This window comes from Cylas formicarius, unplaced genomic scaffold, assembly GCF_029955315.1.
Source record: "Cylas formicarius isolate icCylForm1 unplaced genomic scaffold, icCylForm1.1 PGA_scaffold_6__28_contigs__length_40554024, whole genome shotgun sequence".
Classification (NCBI taxonomy): Eukaryota; Metazoa; Arthropoda; class Insecta; order Coleoptera; family Brentidae; genus Cylas; species Cylas formicarius.
In genome coordinates, this window is record NW_026844347.1 from 25,652,403 (window position 1) to 25,672,016 (window position 19,614).

At 35.9% G+C, this 19,614-nt stretch overlaps 2 protein-coding genes across 5 annotated transcripts in view; one reads left to right on the top strand and one right to left on the bottom strand.

Moving 5' to 3' along the window:
* Window positions 1-12,352, top strand: part of LOC132702872 (transmembrane protein 132C) — a 166,099-nt gene extending 153,747 nt beyond the window's left edge. Inside the window, exons 8-17 of one of the 3 annotated variants that reach the window (XM_060671714.1) lie at window positions 1,330-1,473; window positions 2,612-2,814; window positions 3,812-4,115; window positions 4,463-4,843; window positions 4,894-5,107; window positions 5,163-5,299; window positions 5,469-5,926; window positions 6,354-6,754; window positions 9,052-9,238; window positions 9,625-12,352. In XM_060671714.1, coding sequence (XP_060527697.1) covers window positions 1,330-1,473; window positions 2,612-2,814; window positions 3,812-4,115; window positions 4,463-4,843; window positions 4,894-5,107; window positions 5,163-5,299; window positions 5,469-5,926; window positions 6,354-6,754; window positions 9,052-9,238; window position 9,625 — 2,430 coding nt within the window. In that variant the 3' untranslated portion in view covers window positions 9,626-12,352. Of the gene's footprint in view, window positions 1-1,329; window positions 1,474-2,611; window positions 2,815-3,811; window positions 4,116-4,462; window positions 4,844-4,893; window positions 5,108-5,162; window positions 5,300-5,468; window positions 5,927-6,353; window positions 6,755-9,051; window positions 9,239-9,624 lie in introns of those variants that run through there. The other 2 variants (XM_060671712.1, XM_060671715.1) reach the window with 2 other exon arrangements.
* A 201-nt stretch (window positions 12,353-12,553) lies between these two features.
* LOC132702873 (zinc finger BED domain-containing protein 5-like) lies at window positions 12,554-19,614 on the bottom strand. 2 transcript variants are annotated; one of them, XM_060671717.1, is made up of 3 exons: window positions 17,347-19,614; window positions 17,029-17,211; window positions 12,554-16,978 (listed from the first exon to the last, which is right to left on the bottom strand). In XM_060671717.1, the coding sequence occupies exon 1, from the start codon at window positions 19,499-19,501 to the stop codon at window positions 17,606-17,608; it is 1,896 nt and encodes a 631-aa protein (XP_060527700.1). In that variant the 5' UTR covers window positions 19,502-19,614; the 3' UTR covers window positions 12,554-16,978; window positions 17,029-17,211; window positions 17,347-17,605. The 2 variants fall into 2 exon arrangements, with proteins under 2 accessions (XP_060527700.1, XP_060527699.1); XM_060671716.1 differs by having other exon boundaries at window positions 12,554-17,211.

Below are 19,614 nucleotides of genomic sequence, written 5' to 3' on the forward strand. Positions count from 1 at the left end.
TTATCGTTGTTACAGAAATTGCTTAAGAATATTAGAAAGTAACACTGTATAGTCAATTGGAAAAACATAAAAATTCAAGTCATTTTTTTCTGTATTTTTGCGCAAAGTATTCAATTGACCGGGCCGGGTAGAATTTTTTTTTAACCCTTACAACTAGCATCACTTTACTCGATGTGGTTCATATTCTTTTCAAAATATATGGTATCAAAGTCAGAATAGTATATTATGCAACAAGTGCGGTAAACGGCATTTCAGATTTTCACGAAATTAAATATTAGGACATCACAATTGTTTCGACAACACCGATCGTGTCTTTATCAAATCACAACACAATCACATTTGATAAAGACACGGTGTTGTCGAAACAATTGTCATGTCATAATATATAATTTCGTGAAAATCTGAATTTTTAGTTCTTATTTATTTTGATAAATGGATTTTCATCAACCAAAAGCCACCTCAGTTCAATAAACGGCATTTGACTCGCGCGTTTATTTGACACGAACGGAGCGAGTGTTTAATAAAAGTGACTTAAAAAGTTTTTTTTTTTGCAAAACATCACGAATATATTCACTGGCATGACCGTCAGAATTGACAAACGTCAAAATTCAAAGCGTGGGAAATATCTCCGAAAACATCCGATTGCTCCCAGACCCGTGCGGTAAAACCCCGGAAATGTCCGAAGTGGCACGGATCCGTGGGAAACGAAACTAATATGGAAAGTGACGCTTTCCGCATGCTAGATCGGTGTAATTAGGTATTTTGCAGACGGGAGTAGAAAAAAGCGAAAAAGCGAATTTTGGCCGATTTCCATAAACCAAAAAAATAACAGTTGTACCAGTGCTCTCTTAGGAAAAAATTTTACTATTTCAAGTGCTCCGTGATTATGCAGGCGAAACGTTTTTTAATTTAATTTTTAATTTACAAAAAGCATTAGTAAAATCGATTAGTTTTTAGAACGCCACTGGAACCAACATTTTTTTATGATCATATTAAAAGCAGCGCAAAGTTTTATTGAAAAAACTTTTACGTTTTCACCTAAATAATCTATACTGAACGTTTGACCTTTTTGTCCCGCGCCACTGACATCATTTTTTCCAGTAACAATGTCTTGTTTTGGCGTCGCTTAGAATTTTTTGAAAACCATAAATTCAATTTCACGCGGTACCTAAATTTGAAACCTGCAACTGGTTCTGTACCCCAAAATGTTTTGTCTCCAACTGACGAAGACGAAAATAGGCAAATTTCCAACGCCCACTCACAATAAAAACCTCCGCAACAAGACAAAACTCGTTCAAGTTGATAATTGTCGTTTATTATTCTTTTCAGAATTGGGAAGTGTTGAATACCGCTGTTTTGACGGGTCAACAGGTATCCCAAGCGATGAAAATCTTTATCGTGTCGCAAGCTGGAAAAGCGGCAGACGTCACATTCCAAGCGTCATGTCACTCTGAAGATGACAACGTGCTCAAGGTAATATTTGACCCAACCTGATACTACAGTTTCATTAAATGATTTTACGAACCCTGCTGAGCATTAGAGGGCTCTTTAGGACAATGAAAAAACCAAATTGTTGGACATTGAAGTGTGCTGATATGTTGTTTATTTTTATTGGTTGTTTTAGCCATCAGTATGAATCTACATTAAATGTAATCAGACGACAAACATGGACTATATAGACTTACTGGAGAATTATCACGAAGTTTGTCCACTTCTCCGATTTTTATGAATTGTCGCTGGTGTGCTTCAAGAAAGTTAAGACTTACGTTAGCATCAGCTTCAATCATATAAACTAAACTCAGTGTTTTATATACGTAGGATTGGTGAATAAAAAATTATATACTTATATTTAAAAAAACAAATTTCCGCGTTTCCTCATGAGCTCAATTTAAAACGGATACTTCTTTCTCTCGAAACTATATTAACGGAATGAGAATTATCACATTTTTCGATTTATTCGTTATTTAATCCTGCAATTTGCAAACTCCGCCGTCAAACGGGAACATCCAATTAAACATGTATGCCGAGTTGTTTCGTACGTGGCGAATATTCCATTTCGCAAAAATCTAAAGCTGAAATTGCGATTCATCCAACGAGTTATCATTGACGTGCTCGCATTTAAGCCATCGATCGATATTGTGCATAATATCTTCCGATTTTTTCCGATATAAAATGACTGAAATCAAATTATTTCACAGGATATAAAAAGAATATAATAGATCAAAGAAATGGTGTGAAAACTCTGTGACGATCGATAACAATATTCACGCTATAGAGTGTGCCCAGGATAAAAATGCTAACGTAACTGAGTATATAAACTGTTTCCAAGGTCCACCTGCTGTGAATTTTTATCTTGTTTTTATTCCTTTTTAAATTATTATTATTAAATTATCCATTAAGGGAATCTGAAAATCTGTCACTGAACCAAGTGACCGATACACGGATAATAATAGTCCTTGAAGCTGTATGTATGTAACCAGGACACCTTAAAGAAGCAATGTTTAGCAGAAAAACCTCCCTATGCCTAATTTATGTCTTTTGTGGGTCAAATAGAGATATTTTGATAACGATATTAATTTATGGATAAACTTGAAGTTTCTTTTCATTATAGGTATCTTCCTCCTGCGGTTCCGTTTACGTAGATGGTAGCGAACAACGAGGCTCAGTAAATGGATCGGTTTTGGTCAAATACGGGACTTACACGGGTCTGGCGAAGTTCACGGTATGGATGCCCGAATTCCCGTTGGAGTTGTCTGTGGCGGACACAAAACTTTCCCAGGTCAAGTCCTGGAGAGTTCCGGATTACAACCCCACGTAAGTCTCATTTAAGTTTCAGTAGGTAAGCTACGGTCCGCTAGTGCCAAAACAAATTCGTCAGTAAAGTGCCGTTTATCAAACTGTCGCGTAATATATTACAAGCGAATTGCATATATTCTGACTGAATACTATTTGAAAATGCTGTTGGTAACTTGGAGAACGACCATCTTAGTTCAATGTTTTAATCATCAGCGGAGATCTCGGTAAACCTGTGGTGCCAGTATAACATTACAATGTCGATAAAAATTTGTATAAGCTTCTTAAGTTTTTGTGCTGAAAGTGTCACTTTAAGATCAGATGTGTTCGGTAGATTTGAACGCGTATGGTATTCTGTAGGTATTAAAAAATTAATAGTCGTAGAAAAAGTATAGTGTGCAACACGATAAATTCTCGTGACTGAAATGGAGATTTATCAAACTTGTTGCGCAACAAACTCCGCATAGACAAGATTTTTTTATATTAGCAAACTTGAAAATTGACTAACGCAGTTTCTTTTCATTATTGTAAATAGAACCAATTATTTTTCAAAGAAACATCCACAGGCTACTGTAACACTCTTTACAAATCTTCTGGATTCCTCCTGCGTTATTTGTTCATGAATTGAACTCGATGACGTTTCGTCAAACATCCTGTTGGCTTCTTCAGAGCTAAGCTGAAACTCGGAATCTACCTATATATTGTTTGAGGGGGCGGAGCTAAAGGAGGGGGCATGAACATTGTCTCGGATGTCTGATTCCAATATTGGTGAAAGACATTAGTCGCGGTTAAGTTTGTTTGATTCCTTATAGATTTCTATAGAAACGTCAACAGAAGATTTGCAAATAGTACAACCAATTATTTTATACATGTAAGCAAGGCAAGCTAGGAAGCAAATAAAGGAATATTGCACAATATAAATTATGCTTATTTATCTCCTTCCAATTGGCTGTGCAGGATACTTATACCTAGATAACAAAAATCAAATTTCAATAAGACGACTCAGGCATTTTCACAGAGTAACAAAAAGCAAAAGACGTCGCAAACGGTCGTACAACCCGTGGAGTAATGACATGGACATGGGTAACGTAGTGGAGAAGCCCATATGTCGCCTAAGGTACCAGCAAACCTCGGTAGACGTTTACGCGCACTTCATGGCCACTGATCATGATTCCGGTCGTGTAAACTACTTAATCAACCGGAGAACGTGGCTGAGAATAACCGACCTCGTATTGCCATGGTTGAGGGTGAGCGATCCAAGAATTGCGAGCCTTCACGGCCGTGTGCTGCAGGGTAGAAGTGTCGGTAGAACAGAAGTACAGGTAAAGACTGTTTCAAAAATTTTCTTGTGCGCAATAAACTTTAAAAGGTATCCTTAGTACTAATCATTACGCAGACCTTTGCATTCACTGCTAGTAGTCACTCCCTAATATTGCCCGTTGACGTCCTCGTCGGAGCACTCTGCAACCAGTAAGTGGTCAGTCTCTTGGATGTCGTCGGTTCAGTAGGAGTTCTTCCCATACTCCTTTTGCCATTTATTGACTTTTACTTGATTTTTGCTTTCATCTTAAAAACTCGCTATGTGCCCCAATTTTTCTTATACGATTTTTCAAATGAAAAACAATCTTCATCGAGTAACTGTTACAACTAAAATATGTTTAAATTCCAGGTTCTTTCACCGATAACCAGCAGAGTCTTTGGTTCGAAAGAAATAAGAGTCGGTAACGACAAAGTGTCTCTTTCCAAAATGTCCGTGCAAGTTGTATCTGGACTTCAACTGAATATCTCTCCTGATAGCTCTATCGAGAATGGCTACGTGGCCGAGACCAGTGTCACTAGAAAGCTAACGGCTCAATACCAAGAAGGACTACTGGACATCGAGCTGGAGTTCTCAGATAGCACAAAAACGGCTTTGCGAGACATATCTGACATGGACTACCACCTGGTAGTCGAAAGCTTAGATCCCGAAGTTGTCGCGTTCGCCCCTATGGTGGCTTCACATCACCCTAGGGTTATTGCTGTTGGTGAAGGAAGTGGGGATCTTCTTCAAGTAAACTCTAGAGAATTTTTAAGCACCCAGATGCAAACGTATTTTTATAGGTAACATTATTGTTGTCCGAAGAATGTCGGACGAGCGGTCGTCCCAAAACCAAATCTGCAGGTCCATTAGCGACAGCTGCCGCTCATATCGCTGTGGACTTCACCAGCGACTTAGCCCATAGGCCTGATATCCTGCAGAACGATGGAGGGAGCTACAACGGCGGCAAAAGTGGAAGAGACAGAGACTTCTCTGATTTGCATGACATATTAAAGGGTTATTTGAAGATTGAATTATATTACTGAATTATGGTAATAAATTATTTCTTTAGATGACGAGCCAAATGTTCAAGCTAGGCAGTACCAAGGGAACAAGGGAGTCTATAGGAACAAACATCACAATGCTGAGCTGAAGCCGTTGGAAATAAGCATGTACGTGTTACTGGCTGCATTCTGTTGCGCTATTGTGGTAAGTTGATTTAATGTTAATGCAGATATTGGGAACAGGGGTCAACGGGCCAAGTTAATTTCTATTGAGAATTCATAAAACATTTGTTCAAAATGGTTGTAATTCATCTTGCCATGATTCAATAGATATATAACCTTAACATTACGTTAAAAAATCGATTTTATTTCAGGTATTTGTGGTATCCTGCGTAGTTTACGCCTCCAAATTCAAACCAATCGAACAAGGTGTTACGGCCGGTATCCATCCGTCCCCTGTGAATCCTACCAATTTGGTAATTCACAGGGAACCGCGTAAACCGAGAGAATCGACGCAAAACGCACACGATTGGGTGTGGCTCGGACGGGCCACAATGGATACCACATCCAATCGCAATTCGACGGTTGTGAGCAATAATAACGGAACAGATATTAGAATAATCACGAATCCGTTAAATACCAATTACTGCGATCCGGACGATTGCCTGGCTACCAGTTTTAGCAATCCAAGTCACATCGACTTGCCCAGTAGATCTGAAGGAAATATGGCCGATGTTAACTCGAACCAGGCAATCGACAGCAGGACCTACTGCAGGAGCAAGGGAACCAGTAGGGTGGTTGAAGAGTGTAATGGTGATGAGTTGGTTGGGTGGTAAGTGTCAGAAGTCATCGTAACATAGCTTCCGTTTATGGGCTAAAAAGAAAAAATAATTACATTCTTTGAATAGTATGCGAATTTCAAAAAATAAGTGCCTTAGTATGTTTTTTTTTCGTTTTCTGTTTGATTGATATTACACTCGATCCATCTGCCTTAAGCTTTCCACTTTCTTTCTATAAGCATGTATTTGATCAAGCAATAATTAGTTCGGTAATACGCGTTTTTGTGCCTTTTAGTCATGGACTGTGCATTTTAAAATCAGTCATAGAGTTGAACCAGCAAGAACGACGAAGAGAGGCCTCTGGTTTTATGATTTATATTTCTAGAGCACAACATAAACCCTTTTTTTTTTAAATACTTGCCTTGTTACCATCAGATCACTCGAAACAAAAACTGTTATACCGATGTATTTTTTGTCTAGGAACAAGCCGATTCCTCCACCGCCGCTTCCACCCCACGCGGTTCCCCTTCAAATGCCTTCCGAGCGCGTCATTTCTTCGCCTAAACCTGACGACGAGTACCGACCTCCAGTTCCGCCACACCGTGTCGCCGCCGGATCCGAATCACAGTCGCCCGTCATCACACCAAAAAAGCATCACCACCATCATCACCAAAGAAGCGGGAGTCGAAGCGGAGACAAACTCCTCAAAGAAGCGTTGGAAAACAGTGGACGTCCGGGAAGCGGTTTGAGAGAGAAACTGCTCGATAATGTCGAGAACAGAGAGATGCACGTGTTTAAATTCGACGACGAGCCTGTAGAACAACCCAAGAAAGACGAGAAAACGGAGTTTGTGCAGTACCCGAAGTCGCCCAGTGCTAAATGTGAGTCTCTTATTGCTGATAATTAACGCACTGAAGAATTTTCAGCATTTCGGAAATAAATAGCTTTGGTTGGTGCTCATTGAAGAACGTAAATATTAAACTTTACCTAAGTCGTATTTGCCAAAAATGTATTTATAATTAATTAATTATGATTATTATTATTATTATTATTAACGTCAAACGATAAGGGAAAATATAACAATTGCATTAAATGGTGAATAGGTGAAGCGTTGCCATAATGGACGTTTTTAAGGTTAACCTAACTGAAACAACAATAATTTATATTAAACCCTATCTAAAATCCTAAAGAAAAACACCGTGGTTATATAATTACGGAATGTTATTCTCAGATAACAACTGATTCTTGAGAAGTTTTGATCGAAAATTTAAGTGATCCTGCTTTATGACAACAGAGGCAAAAGAATTAACCTTTTTGTGAAGAAAATTTCCTTTGTTGGGGATTGTTGGCCGAAGTCAGTCTAGTAACTTTTCCAATTAGAGTTTTCAATGCAAAAGGCTGGTCTCTGTTCCGCTGTCTTATTTTTTTGTCGCTGGTTCACCCTCCTCTGACACCTCTCTACAACTGCTTTAGGGTATCTATTCCAGATTCTTCCCCAAGCGCTCTAAATTCGTCGTCTACATCATCTTCAAAATAATGTTCCATCAAGTACTTTATCGTTGAAATAGGGGATGGACTTGAATTAGGAAAAAGGGATTGTCTGTTAACGATTGGTTCCAAGAACTCTGCCTTGTTTGGTGTTTTTAGTGCCACAATTGTAAATTCCTGATTATTCACCACTAGTTGGTTCTTTTTAAATTTAGCAAGTTTTAAAAATTCATATAGAATTTTTTTTTCCACTCTCTTTTCTTGTATCAGATCTTGTGTCACACCTATGCAAGAATTTTACAATTTTCTGGCATTTGTAAGTACATATTATTTACTTAGTTTACTGATAAACTTTACTAAAACTGGTCTGCATTTCCCATGTTTCTTTTCACCAATTCTAAAGAAATTATCCAGATCACCGATTTTTATGCTAACTCCTAGCTTATTGAAACATCCAGCAAAACTTCTTTTAATGGCACACTTTCTTCCTCAGAAAGTCCAAATACAAGAATATTTTTCCTCTTTAACCTTAATATTTTCTATTAGTATTCTATTTCTATTTCGTATTCTTCAATTCAGAAAAATCTAGCTTGAAACATGTAAGTTCCTGCTTTATATCTTCTACATTCTCGCTGGTAGCTGGCAGCTCAAAAATGTTTTCGTTCGTAACGGAGGCCATTTAATGATATTCCGGCCTCAGTACAGTCCAGTAGGTAACAGCGGTCACGCGTCGAAACTGAAAGATATATACAGAGTGTTACTGAAATAGCAGTATATAATTTAATACCCCCTGACCCTTCGTTGATATTTTGTTCGGTTTAATTCTTGAAAAGCGCTATTGCCATTATTTTCTTATCTTAGAATATAGAGACCTTAAATACAGCGACATATTCATACAGGAGGCAATGATCTTCCGCGAATGCATCTAAATTTTTACACAGTCACCTGCACTTTTCCCCATTTTTTATAAATAGCCCATTTCCATACACTTATCTCGTTTTTTCCTGTAAATTTAACGGGATCTGGGCGGACATATATTGAGACAATACAGATCGAAAAAATGTCACAACCAAATATTTGACAAAAAAAAATTGCTTTCTAAACTCCGTATAATTTTGTCACTTTTACAACTTACCAGATGTAATTTTGTAATTTATCAATTCCAAAGATCACTTCGAAACGTTGGCAGTTTATGTGCTAATATACAATGATAGTTTATTTCATAACCACTAAGCTATCAACAAGAACATAAGTTATAACAAATGCAACTAGAATACAGAAAGAAATTGCATCTCCTGGTATTTAACACCCACCTAAAGCAGATAATTGAAACAAAATTAAATGAAGTTTAATTCTCAATCGATAACACTATAAGGATTAATACAGCTAAATGGCATTTGAACTATCCATAATATTCTAATAAGGCGAACACCCTGAGATTCAACTCATTATATGTCACTTCATTAATACCCTGCGTAAGCACTTACATGCTCAGCTTGGTTTTAACAAAAGTTACTTAGAATATTTTGTAATAGAATTTCGTCAATATCGTGTGTTGGTAGCCGCGTCAATTTTAGAATTATGTAAAAATTAAACAATAAACGCATATAGTAAAAAGAGAGCCACTTACTTTGTGTTCTGTAATTTTTGAGGTTGGTCTAAAATTATACCCGATATTGTCTGTTTGTAGCTAATCGAAATAGTGCGGAAGTGAAGCGGGCAACTATCGTGGGCAACCCGATGTTCAGCGCCGACGAACGAACCGCCGAAATGTGCGCGAACACTGCGGACCTACCGGGCTTGGACGACCTACAGTTGGACATGGACTACGACCAAATCATGCACTACTTCGAGAACCTAAAGGTAAATGCCCGCTAGTAAGTAGATTTCAGACAACTAACTTTTACCATCCATTTCGCGCTACATTTTCATTTTTGCGACGCCTAGATTATATTTAGTTTAACCATAGAGTAAACAAACCTAGGAACTTCCACTCCATTGCGAAGAAGTTACCGCTCCTATTATTATTACTTATCAAAAATTTCAAACAGTAGACTTATGAGTACCCGCCAATTTAACCTACTTGCCTTTCGAATCTTCGCCATTTGTAAAACTTCTTAATCCATAGTTTGACTTAAGTAATGAATAACTATTAAAAACATTTTGATATACGTCCCGCCCTGCTTATCACATCCGTCATCATCATGAAGTTTTAGCAACTCAGGGGCCGAGCTTATTGAACTTGTTTTTTTTTGTGTAATAGGAATCGAATGCCTGAGTAGAAGAGATCATTGCAAAGATCCGCGAGATCCTGCTGTCGTTTAGCGAGCAGTATCGAGCGAACGCCTTGAACGGTAACGGGGCGTATCCCGATCACGTGAGAAACGTCAACCGCAGTTTCGACTACTACTTCGACCATCTGAGTGAGTCGTACGCCTAAAGGAAGGGGCGGTCAATTAGCTATTTAACAATGTGCGACAATTTTTGAAATTACGATTTTACAGAAGGCTAATAATAATTATTAAAATATATAAAGCGCTCATATATTTGAAGCTGCCAGTTAAAAGTTCTTAGCCTGTTGTGAAATGAGGTTTTAGAAATCTACCTCTGCAAGTACTATACGCAATTTGCAAGACTGAAAAAAAACCCACGTCATTTTTGGGTGAACGTTGAAATAAACGCAACCAAAAGTAGGTTTTCGAAAAGTCTAACCGACGCCATCCAATTTAGGTTATTCATGGCTTGGGATTTTTTCATTATATGATTTTAGACTGCAGAATATGTCGTTTCAATACTGGTGTTATAACATTTACTTAAAGGCGGTAGCCCGTAATGTTTTTTTCTGTTTTCTAAGCATTTTCAAAGTTTAGGACCCCAAAAATATTTACTAAATTTGAAGTTTAGATTGTACCTATTGTAATGTCAGTTTAAATGGCTGTCCTAAAAACACAAAAATTGCTGGTTAGAGAATATTACGGGAATAAGTCATATTCACCGGACTGAGTTAATATGTAATGCTTAATGCAGAATAACGGTCGAACTCACAAATAGGGCAGCCAATACTGTCAGCAGCCGTATAAGTTAAGTGTAAGCAGACGTGATCTAGATATCTCAAAACTAGTCAGTAATACCATTTCAGATTAATTATCCAATTATCCAAAATTAATGTTCTTTTTATTTAGTTTGTCAGGATTGGTTGGCTGCAATATTAAGATGGTAACGGTTAGACATCAAAGAATTTGCGTATATTACAGAGAAGTTGTCACAATGTTAAGGGATTTTTGCAGTGATCGACTATATTTTCGTGCGAATAGGATGCGATGAAAAATTATCTATCTAGTCATGAGATTAATAAGCTTTATTAAACAAATTATTAAGTATCGATAGGAAAACTATTTTATACGACAATGTAACATAATGTCTCAACGCCATACTAATGTTGTATTTATCAGTGCACAAATTATGGTTCCTGACTAAAGTAAAATCGTGTGCTTTCTTTTTAGAGTCCGACATTTAATTATTAGCATATTCGTTGTGGGTGTATTTTTCGGACAAGCTTTTTTAGAGAGGATATGAAGTTACTGCGAAAAATATTATTTAGAGGCATTGCATTAGGTAATAAAAGTGGTGCCTTCAATAGGTTCCACAAAGATTCAAGGTGCCACTCATGCCCAAGTTGTAAGTTAACTATATATCTCTAACAAAGTTGTATCTAAACAGTTTACCTCTTACTTTTTATTGTACATTTTTGTATATTAATTAATGTATATAGTACAGAAATCTATGTGTATTTCGCCCTGACTGAATCTACTTTAAAAAGGAATAATCGCTACCGATTATTTCAGCATCTCATTGACACTGAGAGATAAGTTAGGTTGTATGTTTATATAGTCATGTTTGCTTTAAAAAAGTATATAATGCAAAAATTTTTAATTTATTGTAAATATATTATATTAAGACAGATTATTCCGCTTCTATTTAACGACATAAAAAACTAGACTAAGGGTACAGTGTAAGAATAATGTCTCCCCTCTAGTCCCTGCTATAGGTAACAAATCCAAAATTTCAACAAAACAAAATAATATGTGTAACGGATAGATGTTTTAAACAACCAGTGAAAACTATTTAGTCGCTTTTGGAATAACTCTTGGTTGTTACGGGTCTCTCTGACAATTAATTCTTCCATTGTAATATTTCTCAACTTTTTTGTTATTTTTGTCAGTATTAAGTAATCTTTATTTAATTATTGTTTAAGTTTTCAGTATTGATTTGGCCTGCTATATATTATCCTCATACTGGTAATGCCATAAAACTTAAAAATATCTGTTTGCTTCTAAATGTACATATATAACACAATGTTAACTGTTACTCTATAAACTATATTTGGCAACGCCTATACCGAAACGGCGTAGATTTGAACGCCATCTGTAATCAGCGTAACAACTATCCAATGCCACACATTAGGCATGGGCGTGACCAAAATTATAACCAACAAATATTGTGCTTGGTTCAAAACCTTAACATAGTTACTCAAGCTTGTGTTCTATTTAGGAATATGTAAGAAATTGCACTTCTTTTTTAATTTAGGACATTCCTTTGATATTGGTTGTAAATAAATTCGATTCTAGAGCAGGAAAATTATGTTGTAAACATATCAAACCACAACACAGAAGTCGTATCAAACGATAAAATGGTAGGGATATTTTTTTATTTTAGATTGCATTCTAATTTTAGATACCTCTGGTAGCCAAGTCTACCAAGCCCTATAGACTGTAGTCGTTTGAGTTACACAACGCGAATCTGGTAGTTTTTTTTAGAAAATGTCAATGTAATATTTGAGTAAACTGATGTATGTACAAGTACAATATTGTAAGTTACCACAGAAACCAGTGAAATAAAGTAAAATTTCTAATTGAATGTGGGTATTATTATAATATAAAATACTAATATTCCTGTCCAAAATAAGTGCTTAATATCTTTTTTCTACTCTCTATTTAAAAATACCCTTAGATTATGCATTCTTAAGCATAAGTAAAATCACTGCCCTTGTTTTTCCATAACATAGAGATGTAAGGGGAAGGCGTAAATGCAAAACAAACCCATCGACGCAAATATTTCCTGCAGCTCCCTACCTGGAAATCTCCGCATTTTTTTTATTTACCGGTAAAAAACCGTACATCTCCAATTTTGCCCCGTTTTAAGCAAATCACACTCTTGTTCCCTATTTTTTTTATTATATTTTGGCACTTCAAGCTTTAAGTAAGGTACAAAAAATTTAGAAACACTGAAAAACATGGAACTACCCGTGTTTTGGGAATGCAACAGAAAAACCAAGGTAGCAGAGGCTCGTCAAAGTGATGTCATTGTCAAGTCATCAGTGGCCGCTACTCGTCAGTGGTCCGAAAAACACGTCAAATTGACGTCAAAAAATAAGAGGCCTTATTAACATCACAAAAATGACCCCCGAATGTCGTCATAAAACCATAATGTTGGAGAATATACAGGGTTATTCATAAATGATTTTTTTGATGCGATAACTTTGCGGTATTCCTTCCGAAAACGTACGAATAGTTGATTTTCTTAATGACACTTTCTTTAATTCCATCAGGATCTATCTGTAAGCTGTTAATACGCAACGCCTTTTTTTGCTTGTCACGTGTCAGAGGCATGGATTACCTTAATAAGTTATTATAAATTCCTAAAGGAAATCGAGCGACAAGTTCCATTCAGTCATATTAGGAACTTGTCAGAAGCCATTCTGTTAAAAATTATGATAATTTATATACGCTGTTTTCAAAATAAACTGAAATCGGCCGAACTAGCTACACACGCCCAAACTTGCAGAGAAAAGGGAAAACCAAAAATGCTATGTGCCTTTGTCCAAATCACCCGAGGCACCGGCGACGAGCACCCGAAAGCGGCCGAAACATTTATCCAAATAAAGAGAGAGGTTTCGACGAAGACATACAGATACAAGCGCTTTAATGCAATCTCAATTTTTTCATACTTTTTATCCTGATAACTACTTAGACAACTTTTACTTTTTGATTCTTGGGTATGCTAGGTAATAGCTGACTAACTTTTAGCATAATCCAAAATGTTTTAATTGACAACCATATCCTCAAAATAATCGCAGCTGAAGTATTGGATAAAAATATTGATAAATCATATTGCTTATTGAATAAATTTAAAAATCATCAACAATTTTAGCTGTGAGAACAATTGGGCACACGTATTTATTAACCTTTCATGATTCGTGATAATCGCCGTATGCAATTTTCCGAGTAAAAGGTACCTAAATACAATTTTACTACGACTGCAATGATTTATTTAAAATAATTGAGAACCTTTAAACAAAGACATTTATGATAGGTTTGGCTCTTTGATTAATTAAAATGCAACTGATCTGTTAAGCTGAGTCACTGTAAATATTATTAAATAGATGTATTTTAAAAACATTGTAATGTAAACAAATCATAATTATTCTCTACCCAAGAAAATGCTTTAACCACGTAAACGCTTTGCCGGCCTCTCTCCCGCCCCGGACGCCCGATACGATTTGGACAAATGAACATTTGGAAAAATACGGCTACCTCCAGACAAAAGCCTGAAGAAAATCCGCTATCTGTTTTAACGCAAGCCAAACCTTGACTTTCGCGACAGACTCTTAAGCAAGTCGACTGACCTAGTCTGTACAAGCAATGTCAATCGACTGCATGTGCGTGGATAGCAGCCTTAACTTTTGTCAGTTCTGACGGTCACGTCGTTCACTATTCAAACCTAAATTCACCAATAAAGATTTAACAGCTTGATAGGTAACAGACTGATGTTATCAAGCGGTTACAAACCGAGTGGCACTTTCTAAGTCAGCTGTTAAATCAAAGTTCCCACATAGACATCAAAATTGTTAAGCGAGGTTGTTGCCAAATATTCAATTCTCATTTCTTAGATCGTATTCCTTCTTCCCATTCGTTCTGCTCCCAACTTGTGCATATTTTTGGTTTTTAATTTTCAAAATAGTTAAAATAGCTCTTGTCGATCCCACAACACGATTTTACTTGATCAGGTCATGTTGATGGAGAATTGGATCCTTCAATACAATATATAAAGATTTTGTGCCTGCAAGAATGAGTGAGATGTCTCATAAGAGGCCCTAAAAAACAATTGGAGCTGGAAATGACGACTCGCCGAATCCAGGGCCAGGGCATATCAATTATCTATTTTGATCATAATTTTTAAGCGCCAACATTGTTTTCGCGTATAGTCTTACTACTTCCTTGTTACAATAATTAAATAAACACTACCACTTTTTTTATGTCTTACATTTTTGCTCAGGCAAAGTATCTGCCTAACAACATCTTTGAAAATTTTAATTAATTTTTGTCCCATTACGTTATGTTTATGCCTTATTTTGTAATAATTGCGACCTTTTCTTTGGATTTTAGATGTTGGGATTTTGGCTAGTTACAAAATTAGTTAAAGTTACACAATTTTCCTAATTTGTATAAATTCCTGATTAGATAGAAGAAATTTAGACCGAAATAAGCTATCTTCTGAATGTCATTTGGCGACCACAGTTAAAAGTTATCTTTGTACTACGTATGTAAACTGCACAATTACACATTTCAATACATTGGTCATTCCCTTCAAAACATTTTGGATGTGAACAGGCCCCTATACATACATACAATCTCTTCTTAAAATCGTTCCCTTCCTGACGGGGCCTCTTCATCAATGCACAGTGGTCCCGTTTTATGTGACATGCGGTCATGAAATTCTCGCGCTAATGGGATATTTTAAATATGGCATTTTTGTGCATATTTCAACTATTCCAAGACAAATACATATTTTTAGATTTTAATATTAATAAAAAAAAACTTCACATTATTTTAATAAAACACATAAAAGTGAAAACTAAACTAATATGGTACAATTAAGTCTAATGAATCACTATAAATTGTTCCTGAACGCTCATTATGGCTATGCCTTTGGCTAATTACTCCCGAATTGAAAATAAATAGAAATATAATTTCATAATGAGTCTTGTAATAAAACTGAAAGACTCATTACAAATAATCATTTATTGCTGTTAATTTCAAAAGTAAAATTCATTATAAAAAGAACTTTTATATCATTAAAAAGAGGGGTACCGGATTACCATTTTATAATGAGTTGTCGTGTTGCTTGATTTAACTGTTATTCTAATTTTAATAAATCAAAAACTTCAGGCAATAAAATGGACTTAATGCTTTTAAGTAATTTTCTTAACCTAGAAATAAAAGTTTCGGAATTTAAAAGCATTCGATGAAGAAGATCTGTGTTTGTAAGAACACGAGACATTTTTCTTGTATTTTCAATAACTTAAATTTTTATTTGAAGATTCTGCAGCTTCTTTCGAAAGTTCACCTATCGATAGAAGTGCGTTGTCAATAGCTTTACCACAGATATCACGGATAATTTTTTACAAATTCTTTTGCTGTTTCTACAGCGTATTTCTGATATTTTGCAGAATTAATTTTATAGCCAGAGCCCAAAGCCGGCAAAACAATACATCGCTTGATAAAATATTTATCCAGACCAGTTATTTCAGCTAAAACTTCACAACTTGTAAAAACTCTTCTCGCAGTATTACCATCGTTTGATGTCCCCCTTCCTCCACCTCTCGGTTTATCTATAATTATTATTATTTTTTATTAATTTCATTTTGCAATCCAGCTTGCCACTTTTTAAAATCTAGCTTAAAATATTCAAAAAACCTAATCCATGAGTGAAGGGGAGATAAACCAAAACTAAAATTGTCAGTATCTACAGTTTTGCTTAAACAAACCTCAATATCGTTCATTTCTTTAGGTGTAGCATTGCAAATGTAACACCTACTTGACGATCTTTCCACTAAGGAGCAACATGCTTTACTGTCAACCATTGTCAATTGTACAGAATGTTGAACCTTTTCTCCACGATCGCCATATTTAAAGATTATTGGATTCAAATTTTTAATTTTGTCTTCAAAATGCACTTCTTCTTGCAAAGAGAGTTCTTTAGTTTCCTTGACAAACTGATATCGCATAATTCTGCAAAATCGGGTGGAGGATTCTTCCACACAATAACATTATCTAAAGTTGCTGATTGACAAACTAGTTGGAGAGGAACATAGGATGTCACAAACAGGTTTTCATCGCTGGTATTTGCATCAGAAAACTTCTGCTTGTATTCACTATGCCCTGAACTACCGTCAAACCCCCATTTTTTTATTAACATTAAGTCTCCTTGGAGTGGAAGAGTTGACAAAAGGTCTTTTTCTGACTCAAGAATCCGATTAGCCGAAGGATAGCACTTTTTCTTTGCCTCCAGAATTTTGTGATAGGAAGTGTCACATGATCTTATTATATCAATCCCATATACCGTGATGGCTTTATATTTGTTTTATACTATGCTGTACTTTTGGATAACATGATCTAAGAAAACTATGTAAAATAAAAGTACTTTGTTACCGGGTTGCGCTACGACCAGGGCTCTTGATCATCAGGGACCTGCTGGATTTCTGCGACATCATTTAGCAGAATAGGTTGGGCAAGCGGAAGTTCACAAATTTCTGTCATGTGAAGCCATTCCTGGTGCTTAACTACTAGTTTTGATCTAGAACTAGAAGTTTGCCTCCAATACTCACTGAACTTCCTACAAAGATAAGAGACACGGTTTTTCAAATTGGAAACCTGAATCTCTCTATTGGGTACAGCAGTGGTCAACTCGGCTAAGATTTCACGGATTATTTCCAAATTTTTGTCTGGTTTCTTGGCTAACCAAGTATTAAAAAGGTACATCCTCGTGAAGGTGCATTTGACTATTTGATCTGCAACAAAAGAAAAAAAATAACGCTACAATTTTTTGTGTGCACATTTTTTTTAGTGTAAAATTGATAAAAAGAAAAGATTGGTAAACAACTTTAATAAATCGGGCCCGAAAGTGCAAAAAATAGCATATGTACCAAGTGAGTCAAGTTTGTTTTGTCTCTGGGCGAATTGTAGCCCGAGATACAAATTTTTCAATTCGGGATACACAGTGACATTGTAGTCCCTAGATCAGTGGCTCTCAACCTTTTTGGGATCACGGAACACTTTTAAGTGGTCTCGATTTTGGCGGAACACCATTATCATAAAATTTGTAAATCTAATGTAAATCACACAAAATAATTGGAAGATTAATATTTAATTGAAATAAAGATATATATTACATGGTAACTTATTTTAATGAGAAATTTGCGCTTGACGACCTTTACAAATTTCCTCAAGGTTGGGTCTTATGTAAGAGAGCGCTACTCTCATTTCTTCTTCTAAATTGGTAAGTCTTTCTCTTTTTTTGCTTTTAATATTTGTTAGAGTTGAAAATCCAAGTTCGCACAGATAGGACGTCGAAAAGAGCAACAAGATATTCAACGCTCGTTTTGCAATAAATGGATGTTCATTCTCGATGGAAATCCAAAACCTTTCCACTCCTTCTTCTTTGAATTTTAGTTGTAACGTTCGATCCGTTGATATATTAATAAACTCATCTGCTTCCTGAATAGAAAAATCTTGGTTCATTATATCAAATTCACCAAATGGATTTCGCGCCCAATCAAAGTCTTCAATATTAAGAGATGGAAAGTAATGAGTTATTTTGTCTTGCAATATTGACAAATGCTCTGCCACATTTGAAATCATTTCGTTAATGTTAACAATATTTTCCGTTGCTAATAACGGAAACATATCAAATTTGCGATTTTGAGCAATACGATTTTTCCAAAGCAAAAGCTTTTTCTGGAAAGCTAGCAATTTGTCTGTGGATGTCAGAATATTTTCATTTATTCCTTGAAGAGATGTATTGACTGAATTTAAGTAGCTGAAGATATCGGCTAAATATGCTAGCTTAGTACACCATGCATCATTTTCCAAATATTTTACGTATACATCATTACCCTCTTGTCTAAAAAAAACTAGCAATTCCTGTTTCAACTCATGAACTCGGGTTAGCACTTTTCCTCTTGAGAGCCACCTCACTTCAGAGTGCAAAAGCAAACATTCATATTTGGATTCCATGGTGTTACAAAGTTGTTTGAACATACGGGTTTTTAATGGTCTCGATTTAATATAATTCACCATATGTACGACTTGTTCCAAAACAGACTTTAAGTTTGCTGGTAGACTCTTCGAAATCAAAGATTCCCTGTGCAGAAAGCAGTGAGTAGAGACTATATTTGAATTTATTGCTTTAACTCGACTACAAAATCCCTTAATACTGCCACGCATGGCTGGAGCTCCATCAGTACAGATTCCTGCGCAATTTTCCCAGGATAATTTCCATTCTTCCAAATAAGATGATACTGAATTAAATATGTCTTCTCCAGTTGCGTGACCAATAAGTTCCTTGCAGAATAAAAACTGATTTATTATTTCAGTGTCGTCAACAAAGCGAATAAATCCGATTAATTGGGCTTTGCCACTTATGTCAGTGGATTCGTCAATTTGCAGCGCAAAATTTTTTGTACTTAATTTCGCCGTCACTGCGTTCTCTATAAAACCTGACATATCTATAATTCTTCTTTTTATCGTATCGTCCGAAACGGGAATTTTTAGGACGTCTCGCTGCGCTTCATTGCCAAACATAATCTTAACAATTTCTAAACATGCGGGCAAAATTAGCGATTCTGCGATATCATGCGGCTTTTGCTTCAATGCAATTAGTTCTGCCACTTTATAAGAAGCGATTTGCGCTTTATCCGAAATTGTAACGCTCTTTCGAAAGCATGTTGTTTGCAATTCTTGATTTTTCAGCAATCTTTCGAAATAATCTTTACCTTTCGAAGTTAGACAAGAATGTTTTGTTGAAAGGTGTCGCTGTAACTTAGCTGGGACCATTGCACTGTTAGCCAATTTTTCACCACATACAATACATCTCGGAATAGGAACATCTTGACTACCGCTCCATGTAAAACCAAACTTCAGATATTCTTCCGAATAATGCCGAACTGATTCGGATATCTTTTTACGTTTATTTTCGGCATTTTTGTTGCCTTGCATATCTCCTTCAATTGAAGAAGACCTGCTTGTACTCGCCCCAACATTAACCTCACTTTCAGTCTTTCTTTTCAAAAATTTGTCCATATTTCAGATTTAAAAGTCTTGTATAAATGCTAAAATAAGCAACTAAAAAAGATAAGAATACTGTTAAAACTACACAACTTGCATTTCATCTTACCAATTTCCAACAATATAAA